Source organism: Vidua chalybeata, chromosome 3 (assembly GCF_026979565.1).
Source record: "Vidua chalybeata isolate OUT-0048 chromosome 3, bVidCha1 merged haplotype, whole genome shotgun sequence".
Taxonomy (NCBI): domain Eukaryota; kingdom Metazoa; phylum Chordata; class Aves; order Passeriformes; family Viduidae; genus Vidua; species Vidua chalybeata.
Window position 1 is genome coordinate 111,011,961 of NC_071532.1, and position 19,364 is coordinate 111,031,324.

Consider the following 19,364-nt stretch of genomic DNA (forward strand, 5'->3'; position numbering starts at 1 on the left):
CACATCCATAAACAATGACCAGCCCGACAAGCTCAGTAGGACTCCGTGCTGCAGAGATAAATCCCGGACAAAATTACTAATTCCAAAGTTATCTATCCTCATAATAATGTTCACAGCTTGCAATACTGTTAATTCCTTTTTTTGGTGTACTATGTACAGAAGCCATCAAAGAGCACCAAAAAACCAACTGGAAAACTTATTTGAAAATTATTCAACATTCCAGACATTTTTCCCCAATCCCACAAGGAACTCCACGATCTCCAAAGGAAACCTTTCCTCACCTTTGTTCTGATCTCTTCTCCAGTGCCTGTTCCTATCATATCTGAATGATCCTTGGTCTCCACGAAGATTCCCTGATGTAAATTCCTATTTATGATTCCATTATGCAAATGAGCACAGGCAGTAAATTTGCATCAGAAGGGTGTTCCTGATCCAAACTCCAGCCTCACAAGCTGCACCCATTCTGTACTAATTAACATCCATTAACTCCAAGCTTTGGGGACTCTCAGCCTCCCATTTATTCCATTTATTTAAAGAAGCTCACAGCAGGTGCATTGTGTTCTGTACTGGCCAATTTTCATTTCTTATAATGTACACATATACCACATATACAATGTTTTCATTTGTGCAATTTTTTTTAATGCCTTTTGTCCTTTATCTTTGTGGAATATGCTTCTCTGACAGCATCAAGTGCAGACACACCTGACTCCCCACTGACCTTTCCCTCCTGCCAGCTTTATTTCCAAGCCTTCCCTCTCCCTGCCTTCCCAGCAGTCCAACAGGACATCCAGAAGACTCCTTTTTTTTGTCATATTTTGAAGAATGAATGCATTATTTCCTTGGCATGCCAAGCCTCTCCTGGCCCGCCGCCTGCCATCCCTACACCCACACTCCAAGGCACTTTTCCATGCAGCAGATTAAGGAGCTGTTCCCATGCCAGCAATGCTTCGCTGAGGAAGATGAACTGCAAAGGACACGGATCCTGCTCCTCCTTCTGTTAGCAGGATTTCGGGATATATTCCACCAGCTGGGAGGGGCGTGTGGGGTGGGGGGGAAATGTCAGCTTTAAATATAATAAAACGTGCTGGGAGAACATAGAGCAGAGTCCTGGAAACCTCTTCCCAATGCCCAGAGGAGAGGAAGAAGCGGGACAGGATCTTTCCAGACAAGAGGAGCCTCTCGTGCCAGGCTCTGCTCGGAGTCCCTGGGAGCAGTGGCTGTGCCAGCTGCTCCAGTGCCACAGGATCCAGCCACAGGCTGCTCCCATACATTGAGGCAGAAAAGGACAGCCAAGAGCACATCCCACCGGCTACCTCAGAGCTTCCTGCCCGAGCCAGCATCTCCGGGAGCTGGAGGCACAGCTGCCAGGATCCTGCTTCCCTTGGCCAGCACAGGACTTGGCCCAGATTTTGAATACGATTCATTTTGTTCCCTCTATAAAATCTGGAGAAGGAAATGCTCAGCTGCCTTAACCTGAAATGATTTTTTTTTTTTTTTTTGTAATTTCCCCCCTCCCCGCCCTTCCTCAGCTGGAAGGAATAAATTGAGCCTCGGCAAGTTCCATCCCTATAGAATAATGCTCATTCCATACATTTCAGCCAAATGCCGAGTGTGATTGGCATTTTCCTCCTTAGAAAACTGTGGAGAGCAGTTGGTACAGCTGATTGATTGAAGACAGTCCAAGTACTGATATTTCTGAGCACGGAGCCAAAGGGATATTGATGCTCTGTGCTCTGAAATCGTGGCAACCGTTAATTCTGAGAACTTCTCAGGCTGAAGAGGGGACCTTGGCTTTACTGAGGAAGGTCAGGATGACACCTTGGTGAGCACCATTGTGTTCCCTCCCCAAAAAACAGGGGCAAGTAGGTGGCAAGGAAGCTGTGATGGGAACCTGCAGATCTTTGGAGGATCTGTTGGGGAAAGACCACAGGAATCCACAGAGATGCTCCAAAGGCTGAAGCCCTTCTGCTCTGGAGCCAGGCTGAGGGTGTTCCCCTGGAGAAGAGAAGCATCCAGGGAAACCTCAGAGCCCCTTCCAGAGCCTAAAGGGGCTCCAGGAGAGCTGGAGAGGGACTTGGGACAAGGCATGGAGGGACTGGACACGGGGAATGGCTTCCTGCTGCCAGAGGGCAGGATATTGGGAAGGACTCCTGGCACAGGCACAGGTTTCCCACAGAAGCTGTGGCTGCCCCTGGATCCCTGGCAGTGTCCAAGGTTGGACAGGGCTCGGAGCACCCTGGGACAGTGGAAGGTGTCCCTGCCCATGTCAGGGGGTGGCACTGGATGATCTCTAAGGTCCCTTCCCACCCAAACCATTCTGTGAGTCCATTATGTCCCTGCTTGGATAATCAGATAAAAATGTCCTGGGAACCCAAGAGAACGTCCAGCATATTCAGCTGACGCACAGTGGATGATCACCTGGCTACAATATTTTTTTGTGACTTTATGTAAGCATCCATAGCACCAGTAATGCCATAGCACCAGATTCCCAAAAGATTAACTTTTGTTTTCTAGAGGGAAATACTCCCATCAGTCCCTTTTGCTCCACTCTGATTGTGGACACAAATCCAAGAGCAAACTGGATCTCAAATCCCTTGGGAAGTGAGTGGCTACAGCTTTGTTGAACACTTCGATACTTTCTGTGCACTTACACAAGTCTTATTAATGGCTTGAAAATCTAAAATTATCAAAGCCATGTCCTCAAGATAAAAATACAGCATGAAAATACCCCAGAGCCTTTGTTCTGAATTTTTTTAAGGTCTTGTTGAGGATCTGGAAAGAATTCCAGAGTCAGATTGCAATGCACTCTCATCTTTTGCACAGCACTGAGATACATAGGGTGCTTTGGAAGCCATCTGGATCCATATAGGATTAATGTTATCAATCAGGATTTAAAAGAAAATTGTACCATTGATACCCTCAGGGGTTTAACATCCAACAGCCCCTGAATATCTGAGCAATCACAGAATATTTGAGATCACTGGGAAATAATCAGCTAAGAAATGGTTGGGAGGAACAGGGGGAAAAAATGGTGAAACAGAACAAGTTGAGCTGAAAGAAATAAAACTGCTGATGACAGATGGCATTAAGAGGATGATCTTCCTCGATGAGCGTTGGCTCTAATGCTCCAACAGGGTTGATAAATATGTTGAACAGCTTGCCTGGGGCAAGTCAAACAAAGCCCTGGGCAAGAAATTTAAAATGCAGTTTGCCTAACAGAGCAACTAAAGAGGAATTTCTTGGCTCACCGTTTTGCCAAGATGTGTTCTGTTCGCACTGCATGAATTCCCAAGGAAACTGTTGGGTTTGCTTCTTTTTTTTTTTCCATAGGAGAAGCAGAAGCCTCATGTTCATTCAAATTAACAAATGCCCAGGAAATTGGTTCCTGCCTGTGGCTGCTGACGTTGGACGCAGGCGTGGGCACGTGTTTGTGTACGGATGGATGTTTGGATAAAAGCTGCACAACAGATTATTGCAAAGGAAAAGCAGATTATCATCAGAGGGAAGGAATATTTTACTGTCAAGAGAAAAACTGCCATGTTTTCAGCATGGGAAATGTGTCAGAAGGATGACTTTGGAAAAAAACCCTTGAAGACAACAGCACTCAAACTGGGAAAAGCAATGGGGAGATACAGAAAACGACTTCAAAATGTGTTTATCAAACCCATCCTAAAGCATGTTACAAGTTATAAATAATACAAACTCAACAGGATTCAAAAAAAGCTGAAGCCAATATCCAGAATGTTAATAAGGCACAAAGCACAGTTGCTCTGAACTTCCCAGGCAGAACACAAGAGGTTTCACATATTCCTATTTCAATGCAATTTTGAGCTTAACCAGCAGAGAGCAGGGACAGACCCCAGTCAGTGAATCCCAGCACTTCCCAGGTTGGCCTTATTCACTGCCTCCATATCCTTTCCTGCCCAAAAAGCAGGAATATTTAAACCATTTTTGTCCTGAAAATCCACAGCGCTGCTTTCTGGTGACTCCACACAATAAAATTCCATCATCAAAATTCTCTGTTGGAAAACTTACCTCTAATTCCCAGAAACTGGAAGATGCAACCCAGCCAAAAAAATCCTTTCTGGTGACCTGAAAGGTTCTCATCACACAAAAGCAGCAGAGGCCAAACTTTGTGACCTTTGAGAGCTGGCCCAGAATGTCCCTGTGCCTATGACACTTCCCCAAACCTGGCAGAGCCAGGAGAACAATGGTGCACCTCAACTTCCACTCATGAGCAGCACCTGGACCCTCCAGAAATTCACTGTGGATCTGAATAATCAGAATCTCAATAATCCACTTTTCAGGAAGAGAAGGAGAACTTGTGAGAATGAAGAAAGCCAAGAGCCTTGTCAGTTCTTCCCTCTCTTTTTCCTTAATCTTGGGATACAGACTTTGTTTCTAATAACTGCAAATAATCAAGCCTCATATAAATTATAATATATTAAATATTATTTAAATACTCCACAACTGAGGTATGAGTGGTACCAAAGCAAAACAAAGAATCCTTTTTGGAAAAATACCAAAGGATCCCAATTACAGATTTTTGTTAAAAATCTCTTTTTCATGCCTTGCCTGTGACTTTAAAAGGTTGGACTCAATGATCTGAGAGGTCTTTTCCAACTTTATTGATCTTTGATTTTGTGTCTGTTGACTAAGACAAACACCACTTGATAAAACTCTGTATTTTCAAACTTTTTCCTTCCCACATTTTGCTTGGTTTGTATTCTTCAGTAAAAACTTGGGATGAGTCAAGGGAATGGACATGGCCCCAAGGTTTCCAGAGCTCCAGGAGTGTTTGGACAATGCTCTCAGGCACAGGGTGGGATTGTTGGGATGTCCTGTGCCAGGTCATGAATTCAGTCAATGATCCTGGTGGGTCTCTTCCAACTCAGGATATTTCATCATTCTCTGAAGATCAAGCATGAGAGAATAGGAATCAGAAATGTTTAACAATAAATAGAGAATTCATCCAAAAAAACAGTTCAATGTCTTACTCCCGAAGGTTTCCGTCCTAAAAAATGTATTTGGTCTTTGATCATGGAAACATCACAGACCCCAGAACGGTTTGGGTTGGAAAGGACTTTACAGCTGCTGTCATTCCACCTTCCTTCCACTAGTCCAGGTCGAGGTGCTATCTAGTCCATAGATTAGATCAAGTTTCATTCATGAAAATTCATGAAAATTAACTAAAATCTGTCTACTTGGCTTTGTATAAATCATCCATCCAATTATATTTAGACATATATAATATATATTAGACAGGTGGAGCACTGGGAAAAACGAGATGAGCAGGAGGCTTTGGGAATTCAAGGCTCAACTCAGACTCTAAAAGGTTTTCTCTCTGAAGCTGATTTCCATCATTAGTGATGTTGCTATTTTCAAACCCACAGCACATAAAGCCGTTGCCACAGATTTGAATTCCACTATGCTGGGTTCTGGGTACAAATGCAGAACAAAAGAGCAACATCCCCAAAAGTTGACTTTTTCTATTTACAGGGTCATTCGTACTCCTACGTTCCATAAACACCAAAGAGAACTGTCACAAACTGTAAAATTCAGGAAGGGGAAACCAATAAACACCTGTTTCCTTTCATGTTTGGGGGTTTGGAAATGCAGCTGATTGAATGTTTGTGGCTGGGATCAACAGGCAGCATTTTCCATGAGCAACTGACTGACATCCAAAGCAATATTGCACCACAAATGGATCTGTCCTGCAGGAAAGAAGAGCTATTCACAAAGCAGGAACAATCAGTCCTTAAATGCAAAGTGCTAGGATGAAAATTGCTTCTGTTTCATGTCTAATCCATTAAAGAGTCATCTTGAGGAGTCCTGTAGACACCTGATCTTTCTTGGCCACAAATATGATGACTGAAGTGTCCCAAGGACACAGAAAAAAATATCAAGGTTTATGGTCAAAAATCTGAGTCCTCGAACTATTTGTTTACTCCTTCTCATTTCTCTCACCAAATAAATTACTTGAGCAATAAAATGTGATGAATAAAAGCATCAGAAGTTCTTAGCACAGCCCTGAATTGTCCAAAAATGGAATCAAAACTTATAGAATGGTTTGGGTTTGAAGGGACCTTAAAGCTCATCCTGTTCCACCCCTGCCAAGGGCAGAGACATCTTCCACTATCCCAGGCTGTTCCAAGCCCCATCCAGCCTGGTCTTGGACACTTCCAAGGGATCCAGGGGCAGCCACAGCTTCTCTGGGCAACCTCAGGGCCTCCCCACCCTCACAGGGAAGGATTACTTGCTAATATCCAATTTAAATCTGTTCTCTGTCAGTTTGGAGACATTCCCTCTTGTCCTGTTACTCCAGGTCTTATTCCAAAGTCCCTCTCCAGCTCTCTTTTAGGTTCCCTTCAGATACTGGAAGGGGCAAGTAGGTCACCCTAAAGCATCTCTTCTCCAGGCTGAACAATCCCAATCCTCTCAGCCTTTCCCACAGCAGAGCTGCTCCATCCCTCTGATCATCCTGGTGTCTCCTCTGGACTCTCTCCAGCAGCTCCACGTCCCTCTGATCTTGGAGTCCAGGGCTGGAGGCAGCTCTGCAGGTGGGGTCTCACCTGAGGGGGGCAGAGGATCAGAATCCCCCCCTCCCCTGCTGCCCACAGAGTTTTCTGGGCTGGGCCATGTCCAGCTCTCACCCACCAGGACCCCCAAGTCCTTCTCCCAGGCCTGTTCCATCCCTTCATCCCCAGCCTGGATTGACCCCAGGGACTGAACCAACCCAGGTGCAGCACCTTAATCTGAATGAGCACAGCAGAAAGCCCAGAGATTCAGGTACTAATCATGCCTCAACCTAGCCACCCTCCTCTGTTATTTCAAGACGAGAACAGTTTCTTAATATATTATGTTTCCAAAGTCTGTTAGGGATAAAAAGAACCGCTGCTACAATAATGCAGTGAAGAGATTGAGATAGAGCTACACGGTCCTATCATCAAGCTGATTATTTGCTTCATTGCAAAGCATCACATCTTTAGTTCAGCCATTGATTTGAGGCTTTCAAATCATTTTGTGATCTTCCTTCACTCTGAGCATTCCAGTGCTTGGCAGAGATTCATTTTAGATCATCCCCGGTCATTTGCCACACTTTAGTGCTCCACTACTCAAGTAGAACTTGATAAACACAGAAAATAAGAGATGTCATCAGGCTGTGTAATCCATTTCATATAAATCCATCTCTGCAATAACACTGAAGCCTTACCCTTGTCTTGTGAAAATCTCTCTAATCTCCCAAGCCACCTTGGGGAGCTTGAGATAGAGAGAAGCAAAACAAAATATATTCCACTCTTATAAAAGCAAAGAGCCACGTTTTGTTACCAGCAAAATAGGAATCACTTCTAGGTCCTTGCTGCAGAAAATAATAACTTGTTTACAAGGTTTGTTTACTGCAAGGAATGGAAAAATTGACTTTTCTTTCCTTTTTTTTCTGATGACTATTGCCGAGTTAAATGAACTGCCATAGCCACATTCAGCAAAAGTAATCTCACATTCCTTATTATATTCGTAGCCTTAGATTTCAAACAACAACAGAAAGCTGTAGGCACCCTGACAATTATTTAAACCTACAATCTATAATTGCTCAGGAGCAAAAAAATAATTACATTCATATAACAAGCAATTCAACAAGCAGCCCTTTCGTCCTCCTTTCCCCTTAACCCTTTTCCAAACCAATAAATGCCTTCCAAGAGCACCTAGATCATTCAAATGGATCTATTTTGAACCATAGCTGTCCTTAATGGAAATATGGAAGTTCCAAGAATTATTTTCTCATCTGTTGCAAGGCAATGCAATGATGGTGAGTTCTTACTTGCAAAATAGAATAACTCTTCCTACCCATCTCCAAAAAAAAACCCCAAAAGATAATTACTCAAGGAAATACCAGAGTAGATTGTTAAATAAAAACTAATTTATATCCAGAGGGGCAGACAGAGGCCAAATATTAATGTGGTTAGTCATTTACCCATCATGCAGCACAATTGTTCCCAAGAAACGTGGGCTGGCAGCGTTGGAAATAAGGGAACTATAAAAAACGCTGAGGCAGAGTGGCACCAATGGCTCGGCAAAGGAATTGCCATCACTCACAGCAAAGTCCATGACCTGCAGCTCTCCAGATCCATGGTTTCCTTAGACAGCCCAAAAAAAGCAAATTAAAATCTCTTTATCTACCCCAGGGATAAGCCCCATCCCACTGGGTGAGTCTGAGTGTCACCATTCTAACATTTAAATCCCTGCACTTGTCCTCTCTTGGCTTGTCAGGAAAATTCCACAGAGTCACCCAAGTGAATCCCATCCTGCTGGGCAGCTGGATATTGGAGCCAGGGCTTGTCTGGAGCCTTGGGATGTCCTGAGCTGGTGTAAATTCAGAGACTGATGGCGCATGAGGGACAGACACAGTGACAACGACATTCCTCACCACACTTTCCATCCCAGAAGAGTCAAAAAAACTGGATGACCATTAGACAAACGAGGGTCCGTGTCACCCTTTGGACACCAGGAGGACACCCTGCCCTCTCTCCATCCCTCTCTGTAAGTGCCATCCCTAATTCCAAACACATTCCAGCATTCCACTCCAGCTCCATCCCCTCGACTCAAGCACGTGTCTGCTCCTGCATAATTCATTACATGACTCTCAATAATTTTCAGTCAAGGTTCAAGCAGGAATATGTCACACCAGGATTAGATTATTTATGAGCATAATGTTGGATTTAAGCCAATGACACACCAATAAATTTTATCTCCAAGCCTGACACATCTCATGCTGTTTTCCCTGGCTCACAAACAAATAACTACGCCTGTCTCAGAATTACTTGCATTCAACTTAAATCAGATTTTTTTTTTTTGTGGTAAGCTCTTATCTTGCTTGAAAAACTGATCATGTTGTTTCGTTCTTCCAGAGGCTGAAGTGTGGTTTTGCCTTCATTTCCCAAGTATGTCCTGCAGAGAGAACAAAGTCAGGTATTCCAGAATAAAAATCTGGAATAAGGTGCTGTTTGAGCCTCCTACAGGATGAAGTTTTTACTCTTTTCTAAAGACAAAAGACTTGTGTCACCCAGGAAAAGCATAGCCTGTACCAACCAGCATTAACTGCCATTGAAAATAATCTAATATGACCACTACCCAAAATAAAAGAATAAATAATGTACCATTAATACACATGTGTATAAATACACATTATATAAAAATGTTTATTAATAGAAATATAGTTACATAAATATGTATCGAGGCATAAAGGATTCTCATCCAACCTCATGTAAACTTGAAAAACTGCACTTAAATCTCTATTTGTGTTCACATGTGACAAAAGGTGCCCGAGCTCCCACGACAGTCACCGGAGATCCAGTTCCAATGGAATGTGATGACATTTAAGGTCCCTTCCAACCCAAACTATTCTGGATTCTGGGATTCCATTTCAATTGAGACCTCCACATTTCAGCAGTATTTCTGAGCCAGTATTTTAAAAGTTGGTGAAGGTTTTTGTATCTTTGATCTATCTAATGATATATTTTTTCAGTAACTTCATCAGGTGAGAAAAATTCCTAAAAATCAGGAAAATCACTCTAAATTCTCCCAAACCCAATAGTAAGTAATCCATATTTTTTAATATACAACCCTCTTTGCTCAGTCTCACATGCCCAGATCTAAAATTTCCAGGCTGTGCCAGCAGCCTGGTGAAGATAAATCCATTAGGATCTGCTGACAACACTTTGTGGATGTCACAATATATCTAAAATTATCAAAACAGCACCATTTCCCCCCCTCCAAAAACCCTCTTACGTATTTTTTTTTCGTGTCTGAACAGAATAAATCATCAGCCCTCCATGTGTTTTATTCCATGTCACCACTCTCTGTGCTTTATTAGCAGGAAACCAAGGATAAATCCGATGGTAAATGTGCCCATCCCAGCACATAAACAAACACACACACACAAATATATCTCCTGCAAAGCAGCATCAATCTGATCAGGGCGGCCTCCAGTCATTAACAGGATAATTTACTTCCATTTCCAACTTAAACCACCTCAGAATGATGCCAAGCATATGTTCCTCCTGCTCATTGATATACTCCTATTTATCACAGGCAAGGAATTGCTTCTCTGCAAGGTTTTTGCAATTGCTCAAGGTGCTCGTGCTGCCTTTATTTTTTTTTTTTTTTTTTTTTGCATGGGAAATAAAATAAATTGATAAAGTAAAATAATAAAAACCCCAAAATAAAATATTACTAAAATTTAAAAATTCATATTTAGATAAACAAGAAAATAATGATCTTCTTCAAGACAATTCCTGCTGCTGGAGATCACTGAGCACTAGCCCAGAAGTCATGGAAATTAACTGTGTCTCTTCTACTCCTTTCTGTGGCAATACCCCCAAAACATAATTAAAGGGATGTTTTAATGTGAATGATGCTGATTAAAAAGCTGCGGTCTGACTTTTAAAAAACCCCAAATCTTCCCTAATGTGGAATAGCCACTCTAAGCAGAAATCCACACAAAGCTGAATTCTTCATTACCTCAAGAAACCTAAATTAACATAAAAATCTCCCTGATGGAGAAGCACAGAGATTGTGTTTGAAGGCCACATTACTTTAGTTTTCTGAAAGAAAAAGAGATGTGGCTCCTTTGAAAGCAAAGGATGTTTTGCCGGGTTGTGTTCATCAAGGACATCTTTCACTTTGTGTTAGGGATATTTTATTGCCCCTTATTAGTGTTTATAAATGTCAGGAAATGTCTTTGGTGAGGACTAAGCAGAACTGTAGCATTTTGTTTTTATCCTTGCCCAGTGCTTTGCCCATTTACATTCCCACAAAGCTGATGCACAATTCCATCAAATCAGAGCAGCACCATTTAAAGCACAATGACCAGGATATTCCACAGGACAAGAGAAACTGAGTATTGAGGTTTTTATTTCAAAAGGTCCCAGAGTTATGGGATTTTATTGTGTTTATCACCTTATTTTACAACAGATTTAGGGGTAAATTCCTGGCTCTGAGGGTGGGGAGGCCCTGGCACAGGGTGCCCAGAGAAGCTGTGGCTGCCCCTGGATACCTGGCAGTGTCCAAGGCCAGGCTGGATGGGTTTGGAGCAGCTTGGGATAGTGGGAGGTGTCCTTGCCCTGCCCATGGCAGGGGTGGCACTGGATGAGCTCTAAGGTTCCTTCCCACCCAAACCATTCCATGATTCCGTGTTTAGACAGTGGCTGCAATAATGATGAACCAGGACCACACAGCAGGGGTTGGGAACTGGGCTGAGTTTCAGCTCTCTGGAAGAGGCAACCAAAAGACAAATCAGTGTCTAGAAGAGAGGAAAAAGGAAAATGGGAACTAAGGGTAAATTTCTTTAATAAACATTCTGGAAAGGTAAGAATGGGTCCACAATTTGGTTTAGGGACAGAGCAGCCTCCCTTTAGGCCATTCCCTTTTGTTATGCCCTGACTTCCCAGGTTTGTCTCTCATTCCAGAACTGCAGAAATGCTGTGTCCATTTTCCCATCACTATAAAACAGGAAAAAAACAGGACAGCATTAATTCCTGAAAACAGGACAGCATTAATGCCTCAGAACTCTGCAAAGCCAGCCAATTAATACACTTCCTTCTCCTTTCCACATGCAGAAAGAGAATTAACACGAGGGACATGAACCCCTTCTGCAATACATTCCCTCTGGCTCTCAATTCTTCCACAGCGTGATCCTTGCCCACGTGATGATATTGCTGTGCATGTTTCTTCTCCATTTGGGTCAGAACAAACACGCCTATTTCAACATTATCAAGTCTTACATTTTCTTCAGATAGAGAGAAAAAAATCTTCTGATGTGTAGAATTGTTTTAAGTTTTTTTTCTTTTTCTTTGAGAAAAATTGCTTGTTCTATTTCTACTGTCTACAAAAAAAAACAAAAAAAACCAAAAAAAAACCAAAAAAAAAAAAAAAAACCAAAGAAAAAAAAAGGTGTTTCTCTTGGGGGCCAAACTTTGTTCCCTGTGATTTTCTTTTCCTGGTGAAAAAAATAGTAATTGAAAAACTCAACTGGACCAAAAGACTTCCAAACACTGGCTCTTTTCTGACACAGCCACCAGCAGCTGTTCCAGGGGGGACAGAAAGAAACTCTGTATGGATTTACCTGTTCTTGAACCCAACATCCCACTTCCAAGGGAAATAATTTTTTTTTAGTTGAGAAGTTGCCTTAATGAGGCCTTTATCCACAGAAACAGAATGGTTTGGGTTGGAGGGGCATTAAAGCTTATCCTGTCCCACTCCCTGTCATGGGCAGGGATAAATTCCACTACCCCAGGTTGCTCCAAGCCCCGTCCAGCCTTTATGGGAAGGAGTCAAAGCCCCCAAGAGCAGGGTGTGTTGGAGGAGCTCAGTTTTCCAAGGGCCCCAAGGAACAGGCTGAGACCTCGCTGGACAATCCTGGTGGACCCTGGTTTAATTTTTAAATCGCCTTTGGAAGTAGTGGGAACGCAATGGTGACAGGACCCAGTAACTCAGGCAAAACACAATAATGACACAGCTCCATGGAATTACTGGGATGTGCTGCTGTCTAATAAGTGCAGAGCAAAAGGTGACCAGGCCTGGATCCGTCTGCCAGCTCCGAAATATCCATAATTAGACCTTATCAGTTCCTTAACATCCTATTTCTGTCTGTGCTTTGTTTACATCAAGAAACCAATTATCCCTTTACAAGCCAGTCTGTATCAAGCAAATACAGCTCAATGTGCTCCTACATTTTAGAAGTGTTGTAATTACAAACCTGAGCCATTGCCAGATTTCACTGGAGGTAAATAAGAGCCTTTCTATGCACACACCATATGCAAGATGCTTCCTGTTGGAGAAATCAGGTGACACAGAAATTTTATGGAACACAGAGGTGCTCTGGGACAAACTCGAGTCTTGCACCAGCAGCAGTTGATAAGGAAAAGGAGTGCTTAAAATTCAACAGAAACCTGATCAGAAACATCTCTGAGCAAAATTTGCTTGCCCATGGCAGGGGGTGGCAATGAGATCTTTAAGGTTCCTTCCAGCTCAAACCATTCCATGATGACAATGCAGAAGTGCATTTAAATGTGTTTCAAATATGCAAGAGTTACAATGGTGCTGAGGAAAATACTAATTTCTTGAATTTGTGACTGTTCTGCAGCTCTCAGGCATTTGGGGTTTTTTTACCCAAATAAGTAAGTATTAAAATAAGTAAATAAGTTGAATAAGTAATTCAAATAAAGTAATTCAAAACTTATTCAAGTAAATAAGTTGAATTTAGACCCTAAACTGCTTCTTTTCAAAATACCATCACCCCCCACCCCCCTTTATATATATTCAGATTTTGAGTTTTGATTAAGTTTGGGGTCAAAATCAGTCTCTTAAGAAAAATACTTTTAACTGAATATATCCATGGCCACAAAACTTCCAAGAAAACTTTCTGGACAGGCATCTATTGAAGGGCTTCTACTTTATCATTCATAACACAAACATGTAACATCAAGTTTCACTTGGTCCATGGAAACACAGAACCCCAGAACGGTTTGGGTTGGAAGGGACCTTGAAGACCACCCAGTTCCAACCCCTGCCACTGTCCCAGGTAGCTCCAAGCCCCATCCAGCCTGGTCTTGAACACCTCCAGAGATGGGGAGTCCACAGCTTCTCTGGGCAGCAGACAAGGAATTTGGGAATAGGCTTCAGGGAATTTCTGACACAGCATTCCAGTGTCTCCAGTGAGGCTGTGCCTGTGCACATCGTGTTCCCTTAGTGCTTTAATCTTAGCTGGGAGCTGGATTACGAGGTCACAGGATGGGGGGCATTAAAAGATTTCCATTAAAGAATCACCCTCACCCTCTAAGCCTCTAAATGTGGCTCTTTTTTCCCCACTGTAGAAACAAGGACACATTTCTTTATCCTAATGAACAACAGGTGCACCTCCAGCAGCTGGGTGATGCTGAACAGACAACAGGAGAGTCTCAAGATAATTTAAATAATCCTTTGAAATCTGTGAGGTTCTGCTGTGGATGGGAAAGCTGCAGGAACAATGCCCTGAGTACATTCACCCTGTCCCTTGATCCAAACAAGCAGTCACACCATCAAATAAATAATGCACCATTAGGAAGAGCATCTTGAGGAAGTTTTGCAGGAGAGGGAGCTGTGGAATGAAATCCAACTATATTTTGTAGCAGGTGGAAGGCTCGGTGTTTACAACCCCGCATTATATTTTATTCTGCTGGTTTATTGGTGCATCTAAAACTATCCAAGCAGCAGGAAAATTCACTGCAAATTGGCTGTCTCTGCACAACCAGCTTTTGGGTTTTGCAGACCTTTTTAAGCAATCACAGGATGGGTCAGGTTGGAAGGGAGCACAGTGGGGTCATCTGGTCCAACTCCCTGCTCCAGCAGGGTCATCCCGGAGCACAGAGCACAGGATTGTGTCTAGATGGGTCTGGAATAACCCCAGTGAGGGACAATCCACACCCTCTCTCTAGGCAAGAAGAAGGATCTCTTCTGAAGTAACTACTGCTCTTCCCTGTGAATCCCAAGGATTAAAGGATTCTTCTGGAAGAGGGGTGTGAAAATCCTTTCTTGGTGAGGTGGAGTCAGAAACTCAACTAGCTCCAGCTCTCTCCTGAGCTTACAGAGTCCCAAAATACAAAGAACTTGCTGTTAACAGGATCACACATGGATAGGATGAGCAATAATCCCGGGAGAGGAATTCCTAACTGATCGTTTTCTTCTTCTAGTGCTTGTTTTAGAATCAGAGAATCATGGAAAGGTTCAGTTTGGATGGGACCTTAAAGCTCATCCAGTTCCATGGGCAGCGACACCATCCACTACTCCAGGTTGCTCCAAGCCCCATCCAACCTGGCCTTTTATTCCCATTCACATGGGTTGGAGGGAGGAAAATGAACTGCAACTCCCTTTTCCCATCCCACCCCCCAGACTGGGATGCCAACGCCAACAAATGCCAGGGGTTATCATCAGAGTCGTGTTTGTGCACTATTCCAGTGCAGGTCTAACAGCAAAAATCAGGATGTGGAGGTTTTCTGTTCCTTCACAGCACAGATGGCACCAGCCTGAGCTTTCACCACTTAAGCCAAAAACTTAAAATCCCAGCCTTGTGGAAAAATCTAGGGCAATTGAAAAAGAATGGAAGTTCCCAGGCTTGATAGGAATGTTGCACGAATGCTTCAAAGTGTGCCGTTTAATAAGACTTTGCACTTTTCCAACTAAATTCTGCTGCTTTCTGTGATTTTTTACAAATTGTGTACAGCAATAGAACCAACACCCATCACAAACACTGGAAATGTGATCTGATCATGACAAAGAAAATTTTAAAAAACCCAAAAGGAGCTTATTTAAAAAAAAAAAATCTAAACAGCACAGACTCCATCAATATCAGACTGTACCAGAACCCTCTGACCCTTCCTGCTGTAAGAAACTCAAAGACGAATCTCTGAATCCATCTCAGCCTTGGAGCTTAAAAGGTTAAAATAATTTTCCATTTGCTCCAAAAGAAAATTATGAAACAATCATTCCACCACTCCAAGAAGTTGTCTATGTTCCCAAAATCCACAGAGAAGGAGACACTGACAGAAAGGCAACACTGGATTGGGGGAGCTCTGAAGAGAAGTGGAATAAATCGTGTTGGAAACTGAAGGGTAACACCCACAAACCATTTCACCTCTTCATCCATGAAACTACACCAACATTAATTCCACAGGAAAGATGACACTCACCAAGATTTTTTTGCCATCATCAATTTAAAAGATCATTTTTGGAGTATTAAATTAATGTGTATCAAGGAGTGATTTAATATTTACTTCAGCATCACAGACAGAGAAACATTTAATAGAATATAATACATTTCCTAAGGCACTTTGGACCATCCTGCACAGGTTAGTAGAGAAATATATCCTCTGTAAACAACTCAGTTGTATCAAAACAGCATTAGGAAATTTTTCATTCTCTGTAGCAATAAATTTTAATAATAACTGCCATAGAAATCCATTTCTTTCTTTCCAGTAAATCCCAAAGGCTTGCCTTACATCAGCACATCCCAAAATGAGAGCTCTGACAATTCCCAGGTTTGGTTAAAGTCCAGATCTTGGCTGGAAAAAGGTGCTTTTGATCCATTTTAGAATGTTTATTACTTCCAGAAGTAATTAATTTCTCTGGAGAAACACCTTTCCAAGTCTTCAAAGTGGGCTCAAAGAATGACATTTTCATAGAAAAGAGACAGATACAGAGAAATTAAACAATTTCTCTCTTCCAGCTGGCCCCTTCTCCAGCTCTGATGGCTCCCGACAGGAATTCCACAGGACTATTCACAAGGTCAGGCAGAAACCAGCAGGTTTGGTTTGGGGCATGTAAATAGTAACAACCCTCCAAGTCCAGGAGATCCCAAACAGCTGGAGTTCCTTGCACGGTTTAAAGGGTGGAGAATCATGGATCATCTTCAGAATTTTGTTTAAATTAATGAATGATCTTAGAAAAATTATCATACATAAAAAAAGCTATTATTTTGGAATTTCTCGGGAACAAAATACAGAATTTACATTTTTTTAAGAAAAAAAAAAAAACATTTTTAGTGTATTTCTTTATATGGAAATGACATATAATGGACATCTCCAAAATGCCCCGTGGCTTTAGCTGGTGTCAGTGTTTGGAAAATGGCAGGAGCAGCCTAGATTCTGAAACTCAAAGAAGTCAGGATGAAATTAAGAAATTTGGAATGCAAAAACACCACAGAGTTTTGAGCTTTTATTTTCAAACTGATGCCTTACCAAACAGAGCCATCTGTGTTCCCTCTGGGAAAGGTTCAACCATTCTGTTCCCATTGACATGATGTTTATCTAGAAGGGAAAAAAAAAAAAAACAAGTTAAAATGTGATAGAGTATTTGCTTTGCATAAAATCAATTGTCTATTTCTCACAGATCCATTGAAATCTGAACAATTCCCATGGGCAGGGACACCTTCCATTTTCCCAGGTTGCTCCCAGCCCCATCCAGCCTGGCCTTGGACATTTCCAGGGATCCAGGAACAGCCACAGCTTCTCTGGGCACCCTGTGCCAGGGCCTCCCCACCCTCACAGGGAACAATTCCTTCCCAATATCCCATCCACCCCTGCCCTCTTGTAGTTCAAAACCTTTTTGCTGCCATCCCCACATTCATTTTTTGCTGCTAAGGCACTTTTTAAACAACGGCGGCAAGAAATGAAACTGCCTGAATTCAAAATGCAACTTTCTGTCCACAAAATATTTCCCAGGGAGAAAATCAAGATGCTTTCTCAATGCATGCATTATTTTAATTCCTTTAGTCCTGATGCTGGTGAGGAATGAACCAGGTCAGATAAGGAACGTGGGCTCGCTTGTGAATTCTCTGGAAACAATATTTCTCATTAGCAGGGAGGCACATTCCTAATCCCAGCTGGCATCCAACATTTACCAACAGTCAGTGAGAAGGGAAAATCAGGGTTATCTGCAAGTGGAGCAAGAGGTGCCACGAGTCAATTGGTGGCATTTAGGAAAATTGATTGTCCTGTGCCTCAGGAGAGAGGCTTTGGGAAGAAAATTGTTGGGAAGCTCCAGAGTGGGAGTAACACGACCAAGGTTTCAACCTCGTTAGCTGTAGCTGGTATTCCCAACATGATCTACAGCCACGGGAGAGGAGTGAACAGTCAGAAAAATTATGGAACATCTTGTAAGATCAAATAAACTAACCCTGCCCTCGCCCTGGTAGCTGCCTTCATTTACAGAGTGAGTGACATCCATGATGTATGAAGCAGTTATCATTTCAAATGGCCAGGCTTTCAATATATTAAAATTAAAATTAAACTTTCAGAGGTGAGACGGGCTTGAATGAAAGTAATATTTTCAGAGTTCCCAAGTTGTCTCCCAATGTCTTCATACTTTAATTTCTAAGATCTCAGCCAGATAAAATGATTCATTTTCTTGTCATTCATACTTTGGCTCACTATTTTGTCCAGTATTTCCGTCACAGATGCATTAAATAGTAAAATATAAACCAAAAAAAAAACAGATTTAAAAGGACCTCAACAAAATACACATTCAACCTTAGGAAGAAAGTTACAACACCTAAATAACAATGTATAAGTAACAACAACTCTCCCCAAGGAGAACTAAAGAATGTCCCAGTTTGGGACTTTTTACTGAACAGTTTTCCATGTGAAAATATTTTAACTCTCACCTACAAATTGGATTGATTAACTCCAGAAAATCAGGAATTGAAAAAAAAAAATAGGACTATCCCTGTAGCTTGCCAATCGAAAGAATAAATTAATTTTCCAAGCTCATTGTCATTCCAGAGACAAAGGATTGCAGTAAGTAGGATGAAACCTGGTGTTACAGAGCAACAGAGAGATTTCCAATGAGCACTGGACTGGCTGTGGGTTCACTGCAGCTTCCTGGGGTTAAAAACAGCACATTACACCCAAGTACTGTCAATTTATGGAGTTAATGCATTAATGGGTGCAGAAAAGCTGAATTAGAAGGACATGGATCATCAAATCCCAGAATGGTTTGGCTGGAAGGGACCTTAAAGTTCATCCAGTCCCACCTCCTGCCATGGGCAGGGGCACCTTCCACCATCCCAGGCTGCTCCAAGCCCTGTCCAGGCTGTCCTGGAATCCTTCCAGGGATGTCTCTGTATCTTTCTTTTATCTCCTTGATCCTCCCAAGTAAAACTAAGGAAAAGATTCTTACTTTTATTTCATTGATATTCATGCAGTCAGAATTTTCATGAACATAAATTCATGAACAACTTCTCAAAACTTCCAGACGCTGCTCCATCATCAACTGCCAAAACTCTAAATTTTCCAAACTAAGCCTGAGAGATTCCTGTGACACACATTGCTCCCTACTGAACAGAACCAGTAGGAGCTGAAAGCAACACAGATCCTGGAGGACCTGACATTCAATTTCAGCTTCAGGCAAAGTCTGCTTCAGACAGGTGCAGTGTCTGCCCTGTGCTCCTTGGAATTCCTTGATTTTAACAGAAATAATACTTCACAGATCCAAAATACATGGAAAGATAATCAAAACTTGCTAAACAGATGCTCAATATTTCTTAGGCATTACTCAGTTTTTGCACTTGTCACTGGATAGTTTCTAACATGGTCCCAAACAGCCTTTGGCTAAAGAGTCACTTACTGCAGGTGAAGTTCTGTCCACACATGGATTGTCACAGAATCATGGAATGGTTTGGGAAGGAGCCTTAAAGATCATCTAACCATCTAAAATATCCCACCCCTGCCATGGGCAGGGACACCTTCCACTGTCCCAGGTGCTCCAAGCCCCATCCAGCCTGGCCTTGGACACTTCCAGGGATCCAGGTGACGCTGTTGAGCAGGACGGGAACA

General features: G+C 42.3%; 1 protein-coding gene across 3 annotated transcripts in view; it reads right to left on the reverse strand.

Moving 5' to 3' along the window:
* Positions 1 to 19,364, reverse strand: part of MSRA (methionine sulfoxide reductase A) — a 227,889-nt gene that overhangs the window by 128,242 nt on the left and 80,283 nt on the right. For all 3 annotated transcript variants that reach the window (XM_053937706.1, XM_053937708.1, XM_053937707.1), the window contains exon 2: positions 16,770 to 16,838. In XM_053937706.1, the coding sequence (XP_053793681.1) occupies positions 16,770 to 16,838 (69 nt within the window). The remainder of the gene's footprint in view (positions 1 to 16,769; positions 16,839 to 19,364) is intronic.